Raw genomic sequence first — 27,922 nt, 5'->3', positions numbered from 1 at the left:
ACAGAAACTCAGTGTCCCTTGAACACTGTTGTTGTTATTTGCCATCAAGTCAGTTCTGACTCATATCAACCCTGTGTAGGGCTTCCAAGGCTGTAAGTCTCATTGGGTGCAGAAAGCCTCATCTGTCTCCTGAGCAGCTAATGGGCTCAAACTACGGAGTCACCGTGTTCCTCCCTTGAGCATTAATGTTCCCTTTTTCTCCCTCTCATCCTTGGTAACTACTAATAAGCTTTGGTCTCTATGCATTTGCCTGTTCTAGATATTTCATATAAGTGGGATCACACAATGTTTGTTCTTAAGCATTCCAGCTGTCAGTCTTTTGGGTAGAATCCTATGAATGGAATTATAATAATTTCAAGTTGAACTCATTTGAGGAACTGCCAAACTATTTTCCATAGTGACTGCACCATTTTACAATGCACCTAGCAACATGTGAGAGTCTCAATTTATCCACATCTCACCAAACACTTGTTATTTTCAGTTTTTCTAATAAAAACATCTAGCAGAAGTGAAGTGGTATCTCAGTGTGGTTTTGATTTACATTTCCCTAATGTTGATAGCCTGGTGTGGCGCTGTGCGTTAATGTGTCAGATTGCAAAATCGTTGGAACTGCAAAGTCGATGGTTCAACCTCACTAGCTGCTCCTTGGAAACCCTATACAGGGTCATTATGGGTCGGAATTGACTGTGAGGCATAAGGCCAGCGGTTCAAACCCACCAGCTGCTTCTTGGAAACCCTGTATAGAGTCACTATGAGTGAGAATTGACTCGACGGCACTTAACAACAGTAGCAATGATGTTGGGAGTCCTGGTGTGGAGCTGTAGGATAGTACTGGATTGTTAACCTCAAGGTAAATGGGTCAAACCCTCAGCTGATCCTTGGAAACCGTATGCAGGGTCACTGTGAGTCAGAACCAACTTAACAACAACAATGTTGAACATCTTTTCATGCACTTATTGGCCACTGGCCATCTAATTTGATGAAATATCTGTTCAAGGTCTTTGCCCAGTTTTTGATTGGGTTGTTTTCCTTTTGGTTATTGGATTATCTTGTTAATTGCTATTGAATTAGCTGCAACTCGTGGCAACAGAACAAAACAGTGCCCCTAGCCCATGCCACTTTCATGGTCATTGGTGTGCTAAGGCTATTGTTTCAGCCATTGTATATTTTGAGTGCTTTTCCGTCTAGGGAGTTCATCTGCCAGCACAATGTTGGACAATATTCTTGGTGATCTATAGCATTTTCATTGGCTAGTTTTCAGAAGTAGTCTGGAAGCACTGATAAAGTCTGTCCACCATGAGCAACTCTGCTAGCATTAGAAATGTTGGTGGTATAGTTTCCAGAATCATAGCAACATGCAAGTTACCACAGTTTGACAAAAACGACAGATGAGTGGTGGAAGCTCTTTTTTATATTCAAATATTAAACCCTTATCTAATACATGATTTCCTAAATATTTCTCCTCTCCTGTAGGCTCTTTGTTCACATTATTGAGAAAATCCTTTGATGTACAAAAGTTTTTATCTGGTTTGTCTTTTGCTACTTATGTCTTTGGTGGTATATTTTAGACTCCATTGTCAAAAACTAGATCCCAAAGCGTTAAGAGTTTAGCTCTTACATTTAAGTCCTTGATCCATTTTAAAGTAATTTTTGTATGATGTATAGATCCTCCTTTGTTATTTTGCACATGGAAATCTAGTTGCCCCATAATTGATTAAAGAGCGTGTTCTTTCCTCCTTGAATAGAATTGACACCCGGTTTACTTCTAGACTATTAATTCTATTCCATTAAGGACCAGGAGTGTTTGCAGGAGGGTAAAGAGGAATAGTCTATCCTTGGTGAAGCAAGGAAAAGGCCAGAGACCCCCCTCCTGATCTAAGTGGTAATAATGTCAGGATGAATCACTCCAATGAAAGGAGGGATGATCCTCAGGAAGAGCAGGGTACAATAAACAAGGAAAAGGGGGCTCATGAGGACAGAACAAGGTCTGAGAGAGTCCCAAAGGAGAAGAGTTAGCATAGAGACTGAGGGACAGGAATGAAAGTTCCCTTTTCAGACAAAGTGAAATGCTACCTCAAAGTATGGTCTCTGGGTTAGTGTTGGCCTGTAAACTCTCTGTCTCTAGTCCATGATGAGACAGATATAGAAACTGAGAGCCAGTTTACAAATTTGTAGAGCAATTTGACCTTGCTGCAATTTCTACAGTATGTATCTTACAATAGGTTGGAAATGTCATAAAAACGATCCTTCACCACAAAGACTGAAGGACTGGCTATGTTGTCTAAAGAAGGTCTATTTGCTCTAATGTTTCCATTTTGATTGCTTGTTTGATCAAACACACTAAATTCTTTATAGCAATAGGCAACTTTCCTCACCTTCCTTACAGCCTAAAAAGAAGCAGCAGCTAAAATTAAATTTGAAGAATCAACACACCTTTTGCTATATAAGATTCATTTTTTAAAGGGAAATCAAACTTTGGTACTTACTTAACAATTACTGAGGTCTTTCTAATGTTGTTAAGTGCCATGGAGTCAATTCCAATTCATAGCCACCCTGCTTAGGATTTTCGAAGAGCAGCTGGTAAATTTGAACTGCCAACCTTGTGGTTCACAGTCCAGTACTGATCTTACAGTGCAACACCAGAAGTCTGGCCTTTCTAATAAAGGGGTGTTTATTTTCGGACTTTATTCCTTGTTTTAAGATTATCACAGACTTAAAAAGCAATTGAACTTGGTCTAGACAACAGATTTCTGTAGTTGCTAAGGAACTGGATTAGTGCTAATCTAAGGAATGTGTTATTCATTTTTAGTTCCATTTGTTACTACAGCACTTTAATTGCAGATAAATGTCTTTTATGGCTCTCCAGGGTGTAAAACATTTCTCTTCTAGCTGGTGGGGCTAGCCAGGGGAGACCATGTTTGTATGCCCTCTTGAAGCATAAGGCATTCAGGCAAGAAGTGAATCAAAAGAAGAGATAGGCTTCTTAAGGCCCAAACAATAGCTGGCCTTGTCAGCACCAGCCCCGCCTGGCTGAGCACTCAGCCAGGCCAGCCTCCCCACGCTTTAAGACGCAGGCCTGCTTGCACACCATTGATTGCCTCTTTATGTTCCCGATGAGGTCATTCTGCAACCTGCGGCTGCAGTTATCCAGCAATCAGCTCCTCAGATAAAAGACAGTTGTCAAACCGAGATACTCAGTTTCCACCCAGCATCCAGAGTTTTTTCAAAACCAAATCTGATAGCATCACCACAACCTAGCCCCACTCTACTTGGAACTGGTCAGTGTTTCCCAGCACCTGTAAAATAAACTAAAACCCATGCATCACTTCTAAGGCCCCAACCCAGCTGTCTCTTCTCTGAGCACACCAGGCTCAGCCTTTCAGTTCCTTTTGAAGGCAGATCTTTGCCTGGGCTCTTCCACAGCCTGGAGCAAGGTCATACCTATTCTTGTTTCTAGCCTCAACACAGTTCTCCCTTTAGCTGAGATTAACTATGGAGGGTCCTCAGCAAATGATATAACACTCCTTCCTAACGTGAATCACTTATGTCATTTTACCTTTGTTTCTGTGATTAAGATCTGGTTTTCAATTAGAATAAAATCTCTGAGTAGTGCAAAGGGTTAACATGCTCAACTGTTAACCAAAAGGTTGGCTTCTACCACATGCTGAAGAAGCACCACAGAAGAAAAGCCTGGTGATCGACTTATAAAGAAAGTCAGCCATTCAAAGTCCTATGGAGACATGCATGAGTTGAAATCAATCCAATGGTAGCTGGTAACTCCACACAACTAAAGCTTAGGAAGGCAGAGACAGAATCAGATTTTCTTTGAGACTATATAGTATTCTCAGTGTCTGGCATAGCTCCAGGCACACAGCAAAGTACTCCTAGGGTGACTGAAAGCAGAAACTCTGAGACATAAAAATCTAAAGGGTGCTCTGATGTTGTTAGGTGCCGTTTAGTTGGTTCTGACTCATAGAGACCCTGTATAGAGTTTCTGAAGCTATATATGAATAGTCCTACAGACCTGTGATGTAATGAGGTTATCTTTGCCAGGTCATGAACTTGAAGCGACTACTGCTTCATGTGCCGTTGCCACCTCTTAACAGACCAACTGTCATGAAGCTATAACAACAGTTTTGTTCTTTTAAAAACACACACCTCAAAGGCGGGGGTGGGGGGTTGTTAGAAAAGCAAAACTGGCTAGTGCTGGTACAGAGTAAGAATAGTGAAGCAGTGTGATACTTATCATTGTGTTCATGAATGTGAGAGCTAATAGTTCACATCCATGGAAACCTTAGTTTAGGTGAGACTGTGTTGGTGTTCACATACATTTTCTCATTTAATCCGCTCAACTAACCTATGTTTCCTCCTCTTAAAGAAGAGTAAACAGACGCAGAGGGGATAAGTTATATATTTACGATCACACAGCAGAGCGTGGATTAACTATTGCCCATCCTTAGTAAATATCACAGGGGTTCTGTACTCACAGAATAAATAGTATTTGTTCATGGAGGGATCGTTGTCTCAGACCAGTGTTTTGGATTTGAATTCCGTCAACCTGTTTCTAAAATACACATTGATCGCTTCTCTCCCAGGTTCACAAATGTTTAATAGTTTCTCTTTGCTGACAAGAGTATGGCAAAGCACTTAGCCTGACACAAAGGGGCCCTGTGAGCTGGCCCAGACTCTGTCACTTTCATCCCCCAACAGAAATTCCTAAGCAATCCCCTAGCAAGCCAAGACTTTGGATTCCCTTCTTTTGAAACCTTCTTCATCCTCTGAAGCCAGATCAATGTGAGAACCAAATCACATACTTGTAGAATGATAATGCAACAATTGCTACTCTTTATGATGTAATTCTAAATATTAATCATGCAACTCTGGAAGGAAAGATTGATTGAAAAAGGTCTTAACCTTTTGCAATGATGTGATAAGGTTTGCCACAGTAAATTTAAATTCATTTTCAAATGGAGAGAGACTACTTCATATCGATTTTTGTGTTGTTTTTTTTCATTGTCAACTCTAAACCTATTAGACGGTCTTTGCAGCACTTTCTACAAAATGTAGCAAACTCTACATCTATATCATCACTTCATGTTTAATTATAAGGATTTGAATTTGCAGCACCAATTAATCAGTAATTAGATAGTACTGTACGAGAAGAAATTAAACGAAGATAAAAACAAAAACAGCTCAGCACAAGGCCATATCATCTGGTAATGTTTCATCTAGAGTGATAAAAATAACTCCTGCGAACTATAGGCTACTCACGGAGTCCTACACAATGTACTCCTTTGACTGTTGTTGTTAGTGACCTGCAATACCAATGGGAAACTTGAAATGCAATCCAAATATGAAAACACTTGGATGACAGGCACACTTTATTTTATTGTACCTCACTTTGTTGTATTTTGTATAAATTTGAAGGTTTATTACAAGTTTATTTGTGCTGTTTTCCAACAGCATGTGTTCATTTCATGTTTCTGTGTCACATTTTGGTCCTTCTCATATTTCTAATTTTTTCAGAATGCTATTGCACATGTTATAGACTACAGGTAATCTGTTATATAATATCTGTCTATTACATAACATAATTTTTATATGCACTGGAAGACCAAAAAACTTGTGTGGCTCATTTTATTACAGTAATCTAGATAGAACTGAGCCTGCAATATCTCCAAGGTATGCATGTATATGAATGTTTAATCCTCTCTTCAAAGTCCCCTGATACCAAGATGTAGAAGAAAAAGACGTAATTATAAAATCCCCTTAGGAATCAAGGGGTGAAGGGGCTTTCTCCATACAAAGTTAATGCCTTTTCTCTGTGCCAGCTGCAAGGGCCTCGTAGATTGGGTCTGAAACCTTTATTAACAATAGAATGGGAGAGAGGGGAAAAAACACAGAAAACATAAAGAGAAAGCAACAGCTCTTGCAATCCAACCTTGGAAGATTTGACAGAAGTGGCCACTCAGCTGGGCAGTGGGAAGGGCAGTCAGTCAGAGAAGCAATGGGCTCAAGCATAGCAACAGTGTGAGCATGGTCCAGGAGCGACCTGTGTTTTGTTCTATTGTACGTATCAACTCGACCGCACCCTAACAACAACAATATAGCAAGCATCTCTCCTCCGAGGCCCCCACATTACTCCTTCCCTGTGAGCATGACTACATGGCGAAATCTAGCCAACAACACTCATAATTCCATCAACATTCTTTCCCTGGGGCTGTAAGATACTGGCATGACCTTACTCCTGAGTACTGGAATCTTATATATTGGGCAGTATACCAAACGAATAAGCAGTTCCCCCGCCACCCCACCCCCTGTGTTGTTATTGTTGTTAAGTGCTGTAAAGTCTGTTCTGACACATGGTGACCTCTATAGGGTTTCTGGTGGATTTGAGCCACTGACCTTGTAGTCAACAGTCCAGTGCTTTTCTTACAGCGCCACACCAGAACTCCTAAATATATAAAGTTGTCTTGAAAACTACAGAGTGTACTCTCAAGCTGTAGGATAAGCACTAGACTGCTAACCGCAAGGCTGGTTGTTCAAAACCTCAGCACTCCTCAAAAACCCTATACCAGGGTCACTATGAGCTAGAACCAACTCAATGTCACTTAACAACACCCCTCTCAAGTTTGCATTATAGGAGTATTTTTCATTCCCAGTCTCGGAAACAATTTGTTTTCTGATAGAAGAGTGTGCTGGAATGAGTTTATGGTGCTTTGAGAAGAATTGCAGGAATGAATTTAAGATTCTTATCTTTTGATACCTTGGATAGAAAAGAGTAAAGTTTGCTTTGCAGTGGTGTAGTGTTTTCTCTGGGACAGATGTGCCTAAAAAATAACACCATGACAGACAAAGGAGCACTAATTTGTAATATTTTTTGTAATTTCATGGTAAAATTAATTCAAAAGTTCCCTCAAAATTGCGCAACATTTGACCTTTCTCCAGTTTAAGAATTCTTTTCTCACTGTGCTGTGAAGCTACTTTGAAGTTTTTCTCTCTAAAAATTGTTTTACAAAGTATTCAGCACACCTGTGAGTGAAAGCCACATTTGTCATAATGACAATTCATTTGTGGGTATGGTTTATTAATCCTCTGTTGCCCTTCTTCAACTGCTCCCTAACTTGCAAATATTCATCGCTCAGTTGGTGGGACAATTTACCTGATGTTACTATACCACATAAATTTTTGCCTCTCAATAGTAATTTTTTACTGAAATAAGCTCAAATAAGCTGACTCCAGTTCACAAGCTGATTCAAGTTCACCATCATCATTATCTTAGGAATATTTATTCGGGGTTAACTGGCTAAAACTAATGAACCAAAACAACTGCTTCTTGATGAACAATTACCAGTGGCTCTTCACCTTTACAGCATGGTAACTACTCCTACAAGGTCAGAGCAGCCAAAAGAAAGCCGATGCTTAACCACCACCAGTGGCATTTCTTCTCCAGTCTGTTTCATCTCAAATGTTCCTTGTTACTGCTCAAGCCAAAACTCTGGGCATCATCCTTGACTTCTCCTGTTAGTTCATCTCCCATACCCAGTGCATCACCCCGTCCTGGCAATTGTCCTCCCACTGTTCTCCTCATTCTCATCCAAGCCATCCTTGGTTTGGATTTCCTGTTTTTAGTCTCTTTCCCTAAAACCTAGTCACACTAGGTCACTGTTGTTGCTACGTATCAGCGAGTCGGTTCCAACTCATAACTACACTGTATAGGGTTTCCGAAGCTATAAATCTTTATGGGAGCAGAAAGTCTCCTTTTTCTCCCAAGGAGTGGCTAGTGGGTCTGAACACCCAACCCTGTGGTTAGCAGTTCAGTGCTTATCAGACAGTGCCGCCTGGGCTTCCTATGTCACTAGGCTTGCTTAAAGCCTTCCGGTAAATTCTTGTTTCACTTAGAATAATTAATGAACCAGGACAGTGTTACAGTTCCTCCCATGACCCGCTCTGCATCCCTCTCCCTTCAGGGGCTGTTCTTCAAACATCCCAAGCTCATTTCTTCTGCTTGTAATGCTTTTCTGCAGCTCCTGACACCTCCTCTTTCTCTCCACATGTCGTCATAACATCAGAGAAACTTTTCCAGGCCACCTTAATTGCAGCCCACCTAAGAGTCCCTATCATATCAGCCTGTTTGTGCCCTTAACAGCACTTGTCAGTATCAGATTGTTGTGGTACTTTTTTGTTTAGTGATAATTGTACTCCTCTAGCCACTAACCTATAAGCTCCATGAAGGCAGAAACCTTGGCTGTGTTAGCCACTGTACCACCTGTACCTAGAACAGAGGCTAGCTCCCCCTTCTCAATAAGTAGTTGTTACATGAATGAATGAATTTCTTTTCCTAATTCTGCATGAATTCCACCAAATAACTTAATAGATGAGGAAGCTGATGATAAATAGGTTAAAATTAAAGGAAAAAGGCGACTTTATGTATATATATATATCAGGCCTCTGAGAGTACGTCTTTACAGGAGCCCAAAACTTCATCTTTCTCCCATGAAATGGCTGATGGCTTTGAACAGCTAACCACTTGGTGAGCAACCCAATGCCTATCTCACACTGCTACCAGGACTATATGATAAAGCTAACAACATATGGAATTTCTATGGGGATACGTTAAAATAAGGGGTCTTGGTGTGGGGCTGTGGGCTAATGCGTCATACTGCAAAGCCGTTTGAACTGCAAGGTCGGTGGTTCAAGCTCACCAACTGCTCCTTGGAAACCGTAAAAAACAGGGTCGCTATGGGTCAGAATTGACTCGATGGCGCTTAACAACAAGAAGTCAAAATAATACTCTGTGTGGTACCAAATGATCACAGTGGTTGGCCAACAATAGATGCAGAGGACGCACAGTTAACCCTGTCCCTCCCTGTTTTATAGGAAATCTTCTGAAGAATTGGACATGGACAAAGTGACAGCAGCAATGGTTTTAACCAGCCTGTCAACCAGCCCTTTGGTTCGAAGCCCTCCTGTACGGCCAAATGGTAAGCATGGAGTATGGGACTTTGGGAGGGGCCTCTCGAAGGCTGTCTTCTTCCTATCAACACAATGAATACATAACCCTCATCTACTAACAAGACGCAAGGGACATGATAGAAAAAATAGAAGCCCCAGAGCAATCTGCCGTCTCCAAACCTTCCCAGAGATCCCTCTGCAGCTCATTCATATATCCATTCATTCTTTTATGGAATTCCACACATTTTCTATCTTTCCAGAATATATCTCTGCATAAGAAAAGTCTAATGAAGTCATATATACTATATATATATTGTTGTTGTTGTTATGTGCCATGGAGTTGGTTCCAAGCCAAAGCGACCCTGCACAGTGTTTCTGAGACTATAAATCTTTACGGGAGCAGAACACCTCATCTTTCTCCTGCAGAACACCTGGTAGTTTTGAACTGCTGACCCTGAAGTTAGCAGCATGATTCATAAGTACTATGCTACCAGAGCTCCTTAATATATTTTACATATTTTGATATATAAGGTATATGTATTATATATCTATATATATGTTTGGGAAGATAAGTAGAGATCAAAGAACTCAGATTATATTTTTAATGGTGCTATGGGTTACCTAAGGAGCTCTGGTAGCATAGTAGCTACAAATCGGGCTGCGAACCGCAAGGTCAGTAGTTCAAAACTACCAGCTGTTCCGCAGGAGAAAGATGAGGCTTTCTGCTCCCGTGAAGATTTATCACCTTGGAAACCCTGTACAGGGACACTATGAGTCGGAACCAACTCCACAGTACGAAACACACACACATGGGTTACTTACCAACAACAAAACAACAATTTTTTTTAAAACAATATCCCAGACTCTTTAAGCATATAGAATGATTCAGTCCATTCATTTATTCAATGACGTATTCATCTGATGTATTCATCAGGTACCATTATAGATGGTTTGAATACATCGTTGAAAAATGGTGACCCAATCTCTTTGGAGAAAAAAACTATTAATCTTAACCATATTAATGGCTAGCGATTACTGAGCGCCTACTGTGTGTCAAGCACCATGCTTTCTTTATGTCTGGTAATCCTCATAACACTCTGAGATGTCATTATCACTAGTTTACAACTGAGGAAACTGAAGCACATAGGGGTTAATTGGTTTGAAAATGACACAGCTGAAATTCTACTCCTTATGTCTGAGTCTACTCTCTTATCATGATATAACATTGTCTCATGTAATTCAACATGATAAGTAAGGAGGCTGCGGAGTAGGTGAGAACATCAAACAGACTAGCCAGAAATCCATTCTGAGTAACCATATGTACCTGGCTAGACATTTCAGCTTTATTCTAACTATGGAAGAGCAATGAAAGTAATTTAAGTACTATAAAGTCATGATTAGGTTTACAAGGAAACAACAACAACCAAAAAATAGATGGGTGTCCTGAAGCATGCTGGTCACAGTAGGAGTGAAGAAATGTGAAGAAGGTAAAATAAACAGCTTGGTGATGGACATAGAAAGAGGGTGTGTTAGCATGACTTGAGGCAGCTGATATGCTTCAGTGAGCAGGGAACAAAGGCAGATGACCAGATTCATTGTGAATGTGTATGCTTTCTGAAGAAGACAACAGGTCCTATTTGAACTCTATTTAGTAACCAGTACCTTAGATTTTTCAAGCAACAACATCTGGTGAAGATTAGAGTACAGCCTGAATAAAAAGATCGGGGCAATTGGTGCAGAATTAGAACACAACGTTTTGAAGCCATGGGAGTAATGGGTGAGATCACGCTGACATAGTTATATAGATACTGAGTGAGAAGGAAAGAAGGCTAAAGAAGGTCTGAAGCACACTACCATGTAAGGGATTGGCAGTGGGAACAGAGTGTGGCATCAAGAACTTGAGATCTGATGCTTCAGAATGTCAAGTGTGAGAAGGATTAGCAAAGTGTCCACTAAATTCTGCCTCAAGAAGGGAGTCACTGGAAACTTTGGCAAGAACATTCATAGAGCAGTACTAAGGAAGGTGCCAAATTAACTTTCACTGTAATGTAATTTGCTGAGGCTACCTGAATCAAATGGGGTTAGATTCCCAGCCCTGCATCTCACACACAGCCACCACCTGTCCTTCAGTGGTGGCTTGTGTCTTGCTTTGATGCTGAACAGGGTTCAGCAGAGCTTCTAAACTAAGATGTATTAACAAGAAAGACCTAGTAATCTACTTCTGAAAATCAACTAATGAAAACCCTACAGATGCCAGCAGTCTGATCTGCACTCAATCATGGGGTGGGGCAGGGCAGGGCAGTGTTTCATTCTGTTGTGCATGGGGAGCCAGCCACGAGTCAGGGAATGACTCTACATCAGCTAACAACTACCACCAAATGACACTTACCAGCAATAGAAAACCTTCCCTTGAAAGCCAGCATTGTCAATTATGAAATTGAGCGATGGTTGAAACATACTAAAACTGTAAGCATGAGGTGAACATCCATTGAGTCCTCACCAAAACATGTCCCAATCCAATTGCAAGTGGAGGGAAATTACCAGGATGTTGGGAATTCAAATCAGTGTTATAAATGTATAGTACCCACCATGATGATTAACCCTAAATTAGGCTGACACCACCTCTCTATAAGAAACTACTAGATTAAAATCTCTTGAGGTGAGCCTATTTAATGACCTTACATCCCTTTTGGTGGCCATGTAACAAATCAATGTTCTGATCTATGTTTCTCAGTTTGACAGAACTACTAAAGAAAGTCAGTAAAATGAAGGTACCCCAAAACCTATTTCAGGAAAACATTATAGCAGAATTCCATGGAATCCTCAGAGGTCAGGGAATATAGCTTAAATGCAACTACTGTTTTAGAAAAAAAAATTTTGAGATTGAGAACATTGTTAATGTTCGTTTGTATTGAAAGGTTAAAATTAAACATTTCTGCTTCTTCAAAACAAATTTTTTTAAAAGAAAATAATTCAGTGTTCATTTATGGTTTTAAAAAAATGACCGAGTTTATAATCCCAAATTATTCGGTTCTTGTTTCAGACAACATAAGTCACATCAAATTCTTAGATAGGAAAAGGAATCTATAAAATGATGGCATTATTGTATATTGGTTAGTTTATACCAGAGCTCTAGTAGCATAATGGCTGCTAATCCCAAGGTCAGCGGTTCGAAACTACCAGCTGTTCCACATGGGAAAGATGAAGCTTTCTGCTCCAGTAAAGATTTACAACCGCAGAAACCCTATGCAGAGTCACAATGAGTCAGAACCAATTCCACAGCACATAAACCACCACCACCACCAAGTGAGCTTAAGGAAGCTGTTGTGGTCCTTTTCTGTCTAAAGAGGATCATTCTGTCAGGATATGAGTATGCAAAAAGGGAGTGATTCTAGCAATGCTTGTTTTTCTTGGCAAATACTTGTCTAAGATCAAGAGAGGGTACCCCCTAAGGGATAAAATGAATCAACCTTGACTTTTTTTCTGAAAAATTCATTTCTATATCACTGTCCTTTTGATAAGTGTTGCTAAAGGAACTGTCATTGACAAGACAATAAGAAAATTAACATTTGGCATTGACATGAAGAGATGTCCATGAAATGAGTCTAGTTGGGTCTTAAATTTAGCTTCTGAAAGTTCATGGCAAAATACCATTATCTTTTCATTCTATCCTTCCATGAACTTCTTGAAGCCACCTTATAATTGACACAACTACAGTGTAACACCAAGTGCATGTTGCAGTATATTTTCAAGCCTCTCCTGCCTGCTGAGTGAGTTCATCGTAGCAGCTAATCTTTACCAAAAGTCTTATATTAGGCTTCTCTTATAGTCTAGTTATATTGAATGGAACTTTCTAGTTTATAATAGGCATTTCCAGCCCTGATGATTGTGGCCCTCTCCTATGGAGACTGCCGGAAGTGCGGGGCTAATTTGTTTTGTTGAGCTGAGGTGTGAGCCTGCATTAATCACCATTTGATTTCCCTTGTTTTAATGAGATGGGTAACTTACATCTGCTTAAAAATAACTGAACATTTTACTTGAAATGGAAATTGTAGTTGAAGATGATGGTGGAAATCTATAATTGTTATTGTTGTAAATGTCGTAGGAAGTTCAAAGTGACCTTGTAGTCCTGCACATTAAGCCACAGGGCCACAATTAGTTGAAGGTAATCAGGAACTTTATTATGAATGCTAGTCTACCATTCATCTGTATTTCACTTCTAATTACACAGTCATTAACAGCATTGTTTTTAATGAGACACATGGGGATTTGTTTTCCTCCTTGTAGTTAGAATATAGTTTTAATATAGTTTTAATATATTCAAAATGCACATAGATAAAGAAGAGAAATTACCCAAAAAGAAAGTAGGATTTATACAAATGGTAATTAAGATTGGGTATCTTGAAAGATAAAGCAAATCTTCAGTGATTAGAAGACCCCTGAAGACATTCTAACAGGTGCAAAGCTTTCCCTACATTAGCAAACATTTCATGATGTTTTCTAACTAAGTGGAAAAGTAAATTATTAGAAATTATTTGCAATAAACTCTTATCTGACCCTAGCTTTGCAGGATTGACTAGAAGATGTGTACTACACAAGGTTGTCTCTGTGAGTAAGCTTTGTTATAATAAGCAGCATATGGTAGATGGCTTTATCTAGGTAACTATCTAGAAATTACTCATTCTCTTATAGATTCTTAAATCTTAGACTTTTTCTATAAATGTGTATTCTAAGAATCAGAAGTCCCAAGAGATGTTCCTTAAAAATAATAAAACAGGAGGTGGGGGGTGGGGTGGAATTCTCTGGCTAAACACATTGGGAGAATACTGCAGTCAATAGATCTGCAACTCCCCAAATTTAGGAACAAACTATTTTCTTTCTTTACTACTAATGCAATGTAAACATACACCTCAGAAAATTCTTTCTTAGAAAAACCTGCTAAACTATAGTGTAACTCTTTTTTTGGTAGAAACAGAATAAAAACTTGCATAGCCAGGTGTTGCAAATTATTGAGTAGGCTGCAGGTGTTTTCACAGGAATAGAATCTTGGGTCCTGGAGATAAGGATGCCGGTTTCCCATTCTGACTCCAGCTACTGACACTGTGTTTTTGTGAATGAACAGAGGGCCTCAGCGGATCCTGGAAGGAAGGAGGATGCGTGCCTTCCAGTTCAAGCAGCAGCGGCTACTGGAGCTGGAGTGCCCCCAGTGACCAGTCCAACCCATCCACGCCATCGCCACCCCTCTCGGCCGACAGCTTCAAACCCTTCCGCACCCAGGCTCAGCCCGACGACGGCATCGACGAGTCAGAGGCTAGCAACCTTCTCTTTGACGAGCCAATCCCCAGGAAAAGAAAGGTTTGTCCAACATGTTCTTGTCTGATTTTAGTTGCGTTTACGTGCTTCCTCAGCCTACTTTCAAAGGTCGCTAAGAGTTCACACTCCTCTAACCTGTTGCCCCTTTTGATGTTCTTTGAAATTTCAAATTAATTCCATCACTGAAAATAAAAATGATTGAGATATTGATAGGTTTATTTAAATAGCACATTCCCCATCTCTGGTTATGTGAAGTGCTGTGGAGTTGGTTCCGGCTCATAGCAACCTTGTATAGGTTCCCAACGGGCGGCTGGTGAACCTGAACTACTGACCTGGGGTTCAAACCGACCTTGCAGTCTAGTGCATTAGTCTACAGCGACACACCAGGACTCCTTGTTAAATGCCTTCAAGTCAGTTTGACTCACAGCGATCCTGTATAGGGTTTCCGAGACTGTAACTCTTTAAGGGAGCAGAAAGCCTCATCTATCCTACAGATCCACCACACTCGCCTTATAATCTCTGGTTTAAGTCACTTCATGTGGTGTAAAGTGTTAATAGAAGGTAACTCAGAAGTTCCCAGAGTTTGGTAGTCAGAAAATTAGACTTCTGGTTGTGTTTGGTAATTAATTTAGTAATTAATTCACCCTCTTCCTAGGATTTTTTTTTTTTTTTTGCTTCTCTGCTTCAATTAGACCTGCAGGGTTGTTGGGAATAATATTTTGTATCTATTTTCTATGAAATCAGAAGTGAAAATACACATTAAAGCTGCTATATAAGCACATATATACCAAAAATTATGTATTTAAATAAAAGTGAGAAAGGTAATCTAATTAATTTTTAATTAATTGGTTACATTTTATGTAACTTTCACAGCAGGCCTGAACAGTATCATTTTCCCTCTTAGGAGGAGGAAACTGGAGATCAGAAAAGATGATACATAACTAAAAGGTTTCAAGCAGGTTAGGAAGGTCCAGAGTCCGGATTCAAACTCAGATCTGCCTGCATCAAATGCTCATGTTCTCTTCATTCTCTTCAAGTACATTAAAATTATCACCTTTTGTAAGTTTTAAAATAAAACTAAAGCTGGATACTAACGCCGGATGGCTGCTATTATCTTGAAAACATTTTAGTAATGTTTCATTGGTAAATCACTGAAAATATGAAACTAATTTTTATATATTGTTTTTAATTTGTATGAGTAGCTTCATTACTAATGTTTAATCTCAACAAAAACCCAAAACCAACCCTGAGGATTGTCTTGTAACACTTTCCTCAAATTCATTTCAAAAGAGGACAACAAAGAGATGACATTGATCCAACATCCTCCCCTTCTGCATCTCTCAAGATCATTCTGTCAGCAATAACAGAGGCTGTTGCATACACAACCCTTTTTACTTAGCTAACAAGGCAATAATGTCCTGTCCTCTACAGATGCTGTGACCTGAAGGGTGGCTCTGTCTCACCAGTCGGGGAGGAGGGATGGAATTGTTCTGGCATCTTGTGGGTCTCCAAGGAAACTAGATAGTTGGGGAGCGAGGCCAACTGGGTTCCTGCAGTCAGGACAGCAGCAGAGACCTGAAGCCTTGATCTGGTTCAGGTTGCACACACAGCCCTCAACAATCTGTGTGTGTCTCTCTCTCCAGGGTCACATGCAGGTTCAATCCAGAATCTCATAGAGCATGGCCAAGGTTAAGGCAAGGGCTCACAGCATGAGAAGTCCCTCCATCCCAGTATTTTTAAGAGGCATAGCTGAAAGCCCATCAGATATATTCACTGAATATCTAATGTATTCACTGAATCCAGATTCATACACTTAGGTTGCCATTACTAAGCTTATATTTAAAATCTATATGCTTCAACTAATTTAGGGATAGTCAAATCACCAAATGAAAAGAAAAGTCGCTACATTAGGAAATGGCATATATTTGGCGGGCATAGGCCAACTCCACAAGACACTGAATAGTAGGGATGAATGAATAAATATCTTTGTTTCTTTATGACTTTACCCTATATTCAGACCCTGAGTTTCCCCAGAATAATAATATGTCATCTAGACAAGTCATCAGGAAAGACCAATCTTTCTAGAAAAGAACATTATGTTTGGCAAAGTAGATGATCAGCAAAATTGAGTTGACTTAACACTGGTTGCATCAATGGACTGAAAGATACTAATGGTCATAAAGATGGCATGAGACCAACAAACATGAATCAAAGTCAATGGCAATTTCCACCACCACCACCACCAAGTAGGATGAAGATTGTTGTTGTTGTCAAGTACTGTCGAGTCGGTTCCGACTCATAGGAACCCTGTATAGGGTTTCCAAGGAGTGGTTGTTGAGTTTAAATCACTTAGCCGTGTGCTTTGAGTCCTGTGCTTATCCTACAGGGTCATGCCAGGATGAAGATGTTGTTGTTAGTGCTGTCAAGTCAATTCTGACCCATAGCGACCCTGTATAGGGTTTCCAAGGAGCAGCTGCTGAGCTTGAACCACTGACCTTGCAGTTCAAACGACTTTGCAGTCTGTCGCATTAACCCACAGTGCCACACCAGGACTCCCGGGATGAAGATGGTAGTCACTAACTTCTAACACATGGCTCTTACAAAAACCAACCTGTTGTCTTGACTTTTTGAACATGAAGTTACTTTGATTACTGAGAGTAACAAGAACAAGGGACCGTTGCCATTCATGCTTTTATTCATTAAGTGAGGCAATATTTATTGAGTACTCATCAGGCAATATGCCCTAAGAATAAGGCATAGCCACTCCCTTCAAGATATCAACAGTTGGGTTGGTGGAGACTGACGTTTGAAGAGGCACTCATAATGCAAGTCATAAAAGCAGTGCCCAGGATCCAGTAGGACCACTTAAGAGGGACACCTAACACTGTCTCAGGGGGCAGTGGAAGACTTCCCAGAAGAGAGAACATCTAAACTGCCTCCTGAGGCATAAGAAGGATTGGTCAGATAAGGAGCACATGAAAGGGTACTTTTGGTACAGGTAGGCAGAGAACAGATGGACAATGGGGAAACTAACAAAGGGATTTAAATAGGAGTGAGCACAGGGCTCTAAACAGAACAGAAACTAGACATTCTGCATCTTAAAGACATCATTTTCAACTGTGGAGAATAGGTCAGAGAAGGGACCTTCAGAAACTGTGACTTTAGTGCAGGCAAGAGATGTTGGTGACTTCAGACGTGAGCCCTCACATGGGTTATCCCCAAAATGAAAATGAATCAAGGAAAATTATAACACTTGAAGAGAGATATTCTAGAATTAGACAGGTGAAAGGACTGGTAATGGTCATCTTGAATCCTACAATCATACGATCTACTATGAGCTGCTATGCATCTGAACCTACCCCATGGCACATAACCACAACCACCACAGTGCTGGAAATAGGTAACACGGTGGCACCACAGAATAAGAAGACTGTGAGGCACAAGGTTGGCAGTTTGAGCCCCCCAGGTGCTCCATGGAAGAAAAATGAGGCTTTCAACTCCCGCCAAGGTTTAAAGCCTCAGAAAACCCTATAGAGGGGTCACTAGGATTAGGAACAGACTCAAGAGCATTTAACAGCAGCAACAACATTCTGGGAATGACAAATTGAAGAGGAATGGAGTTACAGTCATTTTAAAAGAACATTTCAATATCTATCCTGAAATACAACACTGTCAGTGATAGGTTTATATCTATACACAGATAAAGGAGGCCACCTATAAAGAAAACAAATCAATATGATCATTGTTCAGATTTGTATATGAGTCGCAACTGGACCAAAAAGAAAACAACATAATAAATGGAAAGAAAGTGACATTGTTAAATTGTTTGAGTCAGAACTGAGTTGACGGCACTTAACAATAGCAACAACAACAACCCAAGTCCTGTGTAGAATAAATATTGAACTGCTAACCAAAAGGTCAGTAGTTCAAACCCACTAGCCACTCTTGAGAAACCCTATACAGGGTCTCTATGAGTTAAAAATGTCTTGATGGCACTCAAGTACAACAAATAACAACCCAAGTCATGGACTGTTCAGTTATGTGTGAAAGAAAGCTGGATTTTAAAAAAAATTTTTAAAAAACAATGGAATTCATGCACTTGAATTGTGCTTTTGATGAAGAAAATTGAATAGACCCATGGATTGCCAGAAGAAGAAACAAATCATTTTTAGAAGAAATCACTCTTGAAAACTCCAGAATGCTACTTAAAAGGATGAAGAGACTTTGTCCCTCATACTTTGGACATACTGGCAGGAGAAACCAGTCCTTGGAAAAAGATACCATGCTTGGAAAAGTAGAGGGACAGCATTCAATCTGTATGAAGAGCAAATAAACTGAGAAACTAGATTATATGAAGAAGATGTGTCATTAGGATTGGAGGAAGACTTATTAACAACCTTCTGATAAACAGATGATACAACCTTACTTGCTGGAAATGGAAAGGACTTGAAATGCTGATGATCAAATATGAATTGCACCTCAATGTTAAGAAAACAAAAATCCTCACAACTGGACCAATAAGTAACATCATAATAAATGGGAAAAAGGTTGAAAATGTCAAAGACTTCATTGTGCTTATATCCCCGATCAATTCTCATGGAAGCAGCCATCAGGAAATCAACAACATATATTGCATTATGCAACTCTGTTGCAAAAAACCTCTTTTAAGTGTTCAAGAAGGAAGATATCAGTTTGAGAAATGAGGTGTGCCTGACCCGAGTCATAGTATTTTCAGTTGCCTCATATGCATGTGAAAGTTGGATAATGAACAGGGAAAGACCTAGAAGAATGGAGGTATCTGAATTACTGTGCTGGCAAAGAATATTGAAAGTACCATGAACTGCCAGAAGAACAAACAAAGCTGTGTTGACAGTAGTTCAGCCAGAATGCTCCTTAGAAACAAGGATTGCAAAACTTCATCTCTTTGTACTTTGTACATATTATCAGGAGGGATCAGTCCTTGGAGAAGGACATCATGCTTGGAAAAGTAGAGGATCAGCAAAAAAGAGGAAGGCCTCAAACAACATGGGTTGTCACAATGGCAGCAACAATGGGCTCAAACATAAGGACAATTGTGAGGATAGGACAGGAAACAGGCACTGTTTTGTACTACTTTACATAGGGTAACTAAAAGTCAGAACAGGCTCAACAGCACCTAACAACATCAGCAAGCCAGAATGCTTCTTAGAAGCAAAGATGCCAAGACTTGGTCTCACTTGGGAGACATTATCAGGAAAGAACTGCACTTGGGAGACATTATCAGGAAAGAACTGCTGGAGAAGGACACTGTGTTTGGTAGGGAGTCAATACAATAGCCTCAGCAATGGCCCCAAACATACCAAAGGTCATGGAGATGATGGGCGTCTGAACAGCATTTTGTTCTGTTATATACATAAGGTCACCTTGATCACAGCAAACTTGCCAGTAACTTATAGTAACAACATCCCTGATGTCAGTGAGAGAGTAGAAAGTGGAGCAGGATTACCTTTCTAAATTATAATCATCAACCTTACCAGTATTATTGACCTGGAATAGGCTCTTATGAAATGTTCACCTGTTTTATTTTCTTATTCATCTGTGATCTTTGTTTTCCTTTGAAAAGATCATATATTTGAACATTCTGAAATGCTCAGTCCTGGGGCTTGTAGGTTCTGATCCATATTCACAGACATTATTTTGGTTTGTGGCTGGTCTTGATAGTGATTATATGTAAGTGAGGCAGGAAAGTCCCAAGATCAGCAAAAATCTTCTCCAACAGCCCACCTAAGCCTGCCCCTGACCCATAGTTCTGTGTTAGACCCTTTCTCAACTTGAAGCTACTATGATTAACATGATTTATGTAACTAACTTTCTACGCTAACTAGTCATATTTCAAAGGTTTCTAAAAGATCAGTGGTTCAAATCCACCAGGCACTCTTTGGAAACCCTTTGTCACTATGAGTTAGAACCACCTTGATGACACTTAAGAACAAACAAAAAAGAGGCATTCTCTTTATGTGATCATAAACCATTGGAGGCCACCCTTGCTCTCCTGTTACCAGCCTCCCCTTCTCCTGCACCCTGACCACACACCTTGCTCTCAGGTCTTACGGAGAGAGGACCCATGTTCTAGATAGAGTGTGTGAGGTATGCTTGCAAAGAGAAAGAAACCTTCCCCAAAGACTATTGACAATGACTACTTTTACAAATTTAGTTATGGTTTATAAAATGCTTGTATTGCATTGACAATGACTACTTTTACAAATTTAGTTATGGTTTATAAAATGCTTGTATTGCATTGACAATGACTACTTCTACAAATTTAGTTATGGTTTATAAAATGCTTCTATTGCAACATTTACATTTAATCATCACACAAATCTTCCACATATTCTTATACCCACATTGCAGAAAAGCAAAGGTTAACTGATTAGCCTAATGTGGCAGAGATAAGATCAGCTTAGTTGGAATAGCAGGCGGAACTCTTAAAGCAAATTAAGGGAAGAAGCCCATGTTTCTCTCTGCCCACAGAGGAGAATAGCCTGAAGAGAAAGTGATCCGACTCAGCTACAGCCAGTATTATGAGGCAGGGTGGGAGAGCAAGATGTGAAGGACCAAGAAATGAAGGTCAGAGAGAGAAAAACCAGGCTCTCTGCTGGAGGGCCCACTTCCTACCTCTTCAAAGGACCTTTAGCCACAGAAGCTAAGAATGCAAGGAAGAATGTGAAAAAGCAGCTTCTCTCACCCAGACAACTTCAGAAAGCCCAGTTATAGCAGAATTTTGTCCTCTGAATATCGGACTCACTGCAGGAACTTTGGAGAAGGTGCAATTCCCAGTCACAACCACAAGGTGATGCAAAAACCAAAAACCTGTTACCTTCCCCTTGATTCTGACTCAAAGTTACCCTAGAGGACAGAGTGGAACTGACCCACAGGATTGCTAAGGTTATAATCTTTCTTCTTTGAACTGCTGACCTTCCTGTTAGCAGCCAAATGCCTAACCACTGCACCATGGAAGCAATGACCTTCAATGCAGCCACTCCAGGTGTCTGGAGGGAAAAAAACAAACTTCATGGGTAAACCAAGAGCTAACTATCCAATTCCAGAAGAAGCCTTGTTGTTGTTAAGTGCCGTGGAGTCGGTTCCGACCCATAACGACCCTGGCACAGGGTTTCCAAGGCTGTAAATCTTTATGGGAGCAGAACGCCCCATCTTTCTCTCGTGGAACCACTAGTAGTTTCGAACTGCTGACCTTGCGGTTCACAGCCCGATTTGTAACCACTACACACTACCAGAAGAAGCCTAGAAAATCAAATTAAGCTGACAATATTTATATGCTCCTTTCATATCAGATTCCTGATTCTATCAGATTCTGGATCCTACTCACTCATGAACATGACATCCCAGCTCTAGTACTCATGTGACCCTTAGCAAGTCAGTTGACCCTTATGAACCTAAGTTTCCTCACATAAAAACTACTGATAACAATAGCTACATGGGATTGTTGTGAGAATTCTATGAAAGGACATGGAAAATGCAATAAATGTTGCCTGTTTATGTTATTCTTTCCTTTTTATCCACCTGGCAACTGACTAGGAGTCCCTGAGTAGTACACAAAGGGTTAGACACTATTATTCAGAGGTGTTTCAGAAGAAAGGTAAGGCAATCTTGTTTCCAAAAGATCTCAGCCTTGAAAACCCCAGGGAGTGCAGTTCTACTCTGCACACATGGGGTTACCATGAGTTGGAATCAACTTGATGGCAACAGGTTGGAGCAACTGACTGAAAGGAAAATTTGAGACACATAGGTTGGGGGCAGGGAGAGGAGGTGGGACTTATCTGTCATTGTCCATCATCACTCCCACACTGGCGATGTCAGTGCTTCTGTAGCTCAGGACAACTCTGGATACCTCTGAGAAACCAGCCTACCAATGTACAGAGCGAAGTCAACCATGATGGTAGCAGAAACTGGGAAACAAGTCTACCAGCATCTCAAAGGAAATTACGATGGGGTTTCAAAATGTTCGTGGAAAAATGGAATAAAAAGATGTTGGATTTTTTCCACTAATTCTTTGAAGCGCTCGCCTACTAAATTCCAGCCTTCATCGTTTTCATTGACTTTATGAATAGTTTACCCTATATAGGGAGGAGAAATGGAATAAAGTGCTGAGTTTACATAAGGTGCCTCTGTTAAGAATAGTACAGCAGCAAACAATGAATTAATCATTTGCTCTACTCTGCATTTTCAGTCTTTTGGAACCAAAAATCAATGAATCACTTTAAATTGTGAATGACTGCCACGAGAAGAAAACAAATCCATAAAGCCCTCAAGAACAAATATGTTGCAGCCCAGTTCTGCACTCACTTAATTCCTAACCCACTAATTTTAAGCAAATAGTGCTTCATGCAAGAACTGCTGCTCCAGAAATAGACCCATCTGTTAGAACGGCTGCAGAGGGCAGCACTAAGAAAAGCAGCTCTGTGTCATACTGCACGGATTTCATGGTGATGGTCCAGCATCCTAAGCTGGAGCATGGGAGCTGACTGGCCTCAAAGCGAGGGATCAAGGGTAAAGAAGAGTGAAATCTGGGCAATTCAGTGACAGAATCACAGAATACGCTGCCATGCAGTGCAAGGATTCCGGAGTTGAGAGGACTTCAGAAATCATCTAGTCCAATGCCAGCCTTTCCAAGTTAGAGGACCCTTGATCATGTCTAGAAATGTACAGATGTGCCCAAAGATGAGATGCACTTTTAGAATCTATTGATTGAGAGAATAGATAATGATTAGTATTTACTAAGTCTTCTTGGGTAGTGCTAATGGTTAAGTGATCAACCACTTGTCAGAAGGTTGGCAGTTCAAACCCACCCAGAGGCGCCTGGTGATCTGCCTCCCAAAGGTCACAACCTTGAAAATCCTGTGAGCAGTTCTATTCTGCACACATGAAGTCATCATGAGTAGGAATTGATTTGACAGCAACTAAAAACAACAACAAAGGTGGGGGTGGGGTATAATGTTCATTCAGAACTGGTTTTGTTGTTCAGAAACCCCTTGGAGCATTTCTACTTTATCCTATAGGGTTGGCAAGAGTTGGAATCAACTCAACAGCAGAGGGTTTAGTTTGGGGAATTTGGGTTGTTGTTATAGGACTCATATTTATAAAACTGTACTCTTGACAGGATCTTTATACATACAATAAAGTAAAATTATTTGAAATTTCCATCAAGTTTTGTGTGTTTATACCTGATTTGTTGTTGTTAAGTGCCGTCGAGTCGGTTCCGACCCATAGCGACCCTGTACAGGGTTTCCGAGGGTGTAAATCTTTACGGGAGTAGAAAGCCTCATCTTTCTCCCGCGGAGCGGCTGGTAGTTTCGAACCGCTGACCTTAAGGTTCGCAGCCCGATTCGTAACCACTACGCTACCAGCCACCACTATAATCATTACATCATTCCTTTGATGCTGTAGGTAAGCATTGGACTGCTAACTGCAAGGTCAGCAGTTCAAACCCACCAGGCACTCCATGGGACAAAGATGAGGCTGGCTGCTCCTGTAAAGATTTACAGCCTCAGAAACCTTACACTGGGTTGCTATAAGTTAGAATCAACTTGATGGTACAGTTTGGTTTTTCTGGTTTGCATGCCCTTTACAATCAGATATTCCCCTTCTAAATGTTGTTGTTGTTAAGTGCCATCAAGTCAGTTTTGAGTCACAGCAACACTGTATAGGAGCGACTGGTGGGTAGACATGTGCTAATCTAATTTCTATCATTATAAATTAATTTCACCTGTTCTATTTTAAAAAATGAAACTCACTGTCATCAACTTAATTCTGACTCATGACACTAGTCTTCTTCGCTGCAATTTTTTGGGGAACAGAATGCCAGACCTTTCTTCGTAGCTCCATTGAGTGGGATCAAACCACCAGTCTTTAGAAGAGTTGTTAAGTGCCATCAGGTCGATTCTGACCCATAGAGACCCTGTACAGGGTTTCCGAGAAGCAACTGGTGAGTTTGAACCACCGACCTTGTGGTTCATACCGACTTTACAGTCCAGCGCATCAACCCACAGCGCAACACCAGTAGTAGAGTCCACATCATTTCACTTCAAATAAATGGAATCATATATGTATATGTATTTGAACTCCAAGGTTGACAGTTCCAAATGCAGCCCCTTGGAAACCCTATTCAGGGTCGCTATGAGCCTGAATCTATTCAACAGCACTTAACAACAAAACAACATTGTATTTATGCATATGTACCTTTTGTAGGCAACTGAAATTCTCATCTATTGATGATGGGAATGAAAATGACACAACCTCTTTGGAAAACAGTTTTGAAATTTCTTATAAAGTTAAATATACACTAGCCAGTGTTGTTTTTAGGTGGCGTAGAGTCTGTTCCAACTCACAAGGACCATATGCACAATAGCTAGAAAGAACTGCCTGGTCCTGCATCATCCTTACAATTGTCATTGCTGTCACTGAGATAATCCATTTTGTTGGGAGTCTTCCTTTTTTTTTCACACTTTACTAAGTATGATGTCCTTCTTCAGGGACTAGTCCCTCCTGATGACATATCCGAAGTATAAGAGATGAAGTCTCAAAACCTTGCTTTTAAGAAGGAACCTTCTGGTTGTAATTCTTCCAACACAAATTTGTTTGTTTTTCTGGCAGCTCATGGTTCTTTCAATATTCTTCTCCAACACCATGACTCACATACATCAAATCTTCTATGATCTTCCTTACTCACTGTCCAAGTTTCACATGCATATGAAGCGACTGGAAAATACCATGGCTTGGGTCAGACACACCTTAGTCCTCAAACTGATAGCTTTGCTTTTGAACTCTGTAAAAAGGTCTTTTGTAGCAGATCCACCCAATTCAATATGTTGTTTGCTTTCTTGGCTGCTGCTTCCATGAGTGTTGATTGTGGATCCAAGCAAAATGAAGTCTTTGACAACCTCAATCTTTTTTCCATTTATCATGATATTATTTTCTGGTCCAGTTATAAAGATTTTCATTTCCTTTACACTGAGGTGTAATCCATAATGAAGGTTGTATGTAGTCTTTGATCTTCATCAGTATTTTAAGTCCTTTTCACTTCTAGCAGGCAAGATTGTACCATCTGCATATCAAAGGTTGTTTATTAGTGAATGCCACGTTCTTCATATAATCCAGCTTCTCTGATTATTTTCTCAGCATACAGATTGAATAAAATTGAAGAAAGAATACAATTCTGATTGTATTACTGATGTCAAGCCATTCAGTATCTCCCTGTTCTATTCAAACAACTGCCTCTTGGTCTTTGTACAGTTTAAGAGCACAATTGTTAGACATCTGACCTAACAATTCCATTCCTATCTGTTTATCTAAGAGATAATGTATATGTCCACAAAAAGACTTCTAGATAAAAGTTCAGTCTTTTTTATCATCATCCAAAACTGGAAACAATTCAAGTGTCAATCCGCAGAAAAATGAGTAAACAAATTGTGGTATATTTGCACAATGAAATACTACTCCACAATAAAAAGAAACAAACTACTGATACATGAAACAATGGGTGAATCTCAAAAACATGCTAAGCTCAATAAATGGAACGGAAAAAATTGATTTCCACATGTAAAAGAATGAAGTTGGACTCATTCTTCTTACCATATGCAACAATTAACTCAAAATAGATTAAAGACCAAAATCTAAGAACTAAAACCATAAAAACTTTTGGGGTTCTGATAATAGATTCCTATATATGATGCCAAAAGCAGGAGCAACAAATGAATAACAGGTAAATTGGATTTCATCAAAATTAAAACCTTCTGTGCACCAAAGAACTTTATCAACAAAACAAAAAGACAATCTACATACAGAATGGGAGAAAAATTAGGAGGAATAATATATCTGGTAAGGATTTAATATCTAGAATATATAAAGAGTGTCTAATTCAACAACAAAAAGGCAACTTAATTGAAAAGTAGGCATAGGACTTGCATAGCCATTTCACTGAAGCAGATATAAGCACATTAAAAAGACCAATGTAAGCATATTAAAAAGATGCTCAACACTTTTAGTCATTAAGGAAAAGCACATCGAAAACACTATGAGATACTGTTTCACCCCTAGTGTTATTCTTATTTACTGTCAAGTCAGGCCCTACCTCATGGCGACCACATGCACAACATATCAGAACACCATCTGACCCTGCACACCCCCATGATCAGTTGTAGATCTGATCATTATGATCTATAAGGTAGTCATTAGCTGATTTTCAGAAGTAGACCATAAGGCCTTTCTTTTCAGTTCATTTTAGTTGGGTAGATCTGCTGGTACCTAGTCATCATCATAACAACACACAATCCTCCACTACCAGACAGGATGCTGGCTGCACATGAGGTGCACTGAGCATAAATTGAACCAAGGTCTCCCCCACAGAAAACTAGAACTATACCGCTGTACAACTAATGCCCTCTTCACCCCCACTAGGATGAGTGTTATTATAAAAATGAACTAAAGAACAAGTACAGCCAAGGATGTGGAGTAATTTGGAGCCCTCATCTATTACTGGTAGGATAATAATATGGTACCACTACTGTGGAAAACAACACAAAAGCCAAAAGGTGGGAACAGCCCAACTTTCCATCAACAGATGAATTGATTAATAGACATACAATGGAATATTTTTCAACCATAAAGAAAAATGATACTTTGATATCATGCATGAAGCTAGAAAACATTATGCTGTGTGAAATGTCAGACACAAAAAGACAAGTATTGTATGATCCCACTTACGTGAAATATCCATAATAAGCAAATGCATAAAGACCAAAGCTTATTAGTGGTTACCAGGGGAGGACTGGATTCCTGATGTGACATGTAGGATAAGCACTGGATTGTTAACCACAGGCTAGTAGTTCAAATCCACCAGCTACTCTTGGAAACCCTACACAGGGTTGCTATGAGTCAGAACTCACTAGAGTTAGCAACAATAACAACAAGGGGAATGTGGAGAAAAAAAAAAGCAAACAGTAGTGTTTTAAAAGTAATAAGTACCCCCACTCTAAGAATGAAACTCAAAGCGAACACATAAGCAGGTATGGAAGCTTGCTGGTGACCACACTTATCTACTGGTGAATGGAAGAGGGGGGAAGGTAGCAATGAAGAAATGGGCTGAATTCAGACCACGTTCCATAGACTCCTGCTGACCTGGAGATGAGAGAAGGAAGAGGTAGGGCTGGTTGGTCCAAAGTGTGGTGAGACATAGGGACACCTGAGCTCATGGACAAGGACATAGCCACGGAGGGCTAGAGCTGAGAATGAAGCGTCCAGCTGTAAGGAGAGACACACAAGAACACCAGACTTTCAGATAGCACCCATTTGACCTAGCCTTAATGGCTTGATAATCAAAATTCAGCTTTGTTGCTGTTATGTGCTATGGAGTCAGTTCCGACTCATAGCAACCCTATACAGGGTTTCCGAGGCAGTAAATCTTTACGGGAGCAGAAAGCCTCATCTTGATACCGTGGAACAGCTGGTAGTTTTGAACTGCTTACTGTGAGATTAGCAACCCAATTCGTAACCACTACAATACTAGAGAACTCAACTTGTTGTTGTTGTTGTCAGGTGCCATCGAGTCGGAACCGACTCATAGCGACTCCATGCACAGCAGAACGAAACAATGTTCGAT

At 40.1% G+C, this 27,922-nt stretch overlaps 1 protein-coding gene across 1 annotated transcript in view; it reads left to right on the top strand.

Annotated features, from left to right (window-relative positions):
• ZNF704 (zinc finger protein 704) overlaps window positions 1-27,922 on the top strand; it is a 252,151-nt gene that overhangs the window by 174,211 nt on the left and 50,018 nt on the right. Inside the window, exons 2-3 of the mRNA XM_006830806.1 lie at window positions 8,881-8,984; window positions 14,078-14,310. Coding sequence (XP_006830869.1) covers window positions 8,881-8,984; window positions 14,078-14,310 — 337 coding nt within the window. The remainder of the gene's footprint in view (window positions 1-8,880; window positions 8,985-14,077; window positions 14,311-27,922) is intronic.

This window comes from Chrysochloris asiatica, unplaced genomic scaffold (assembly GCF_000296735.1).
Source record: "Chrysochloris asiatica unplaced genomic scaffold, ChrAsi1.0 scaffold00001, whole genome shotgun sequence".
In the NCBI taxonomy this organism is placed as follows: Eukaryota; Metazoa; Chordata; class Mammalia; order Afrosoricida; family Chrysochloridae; genus Chrysochloris; species Chrysochloris asiatica.
This window is presented reverse-complemented; position numbering and strand designations above follow the sequence as displayed.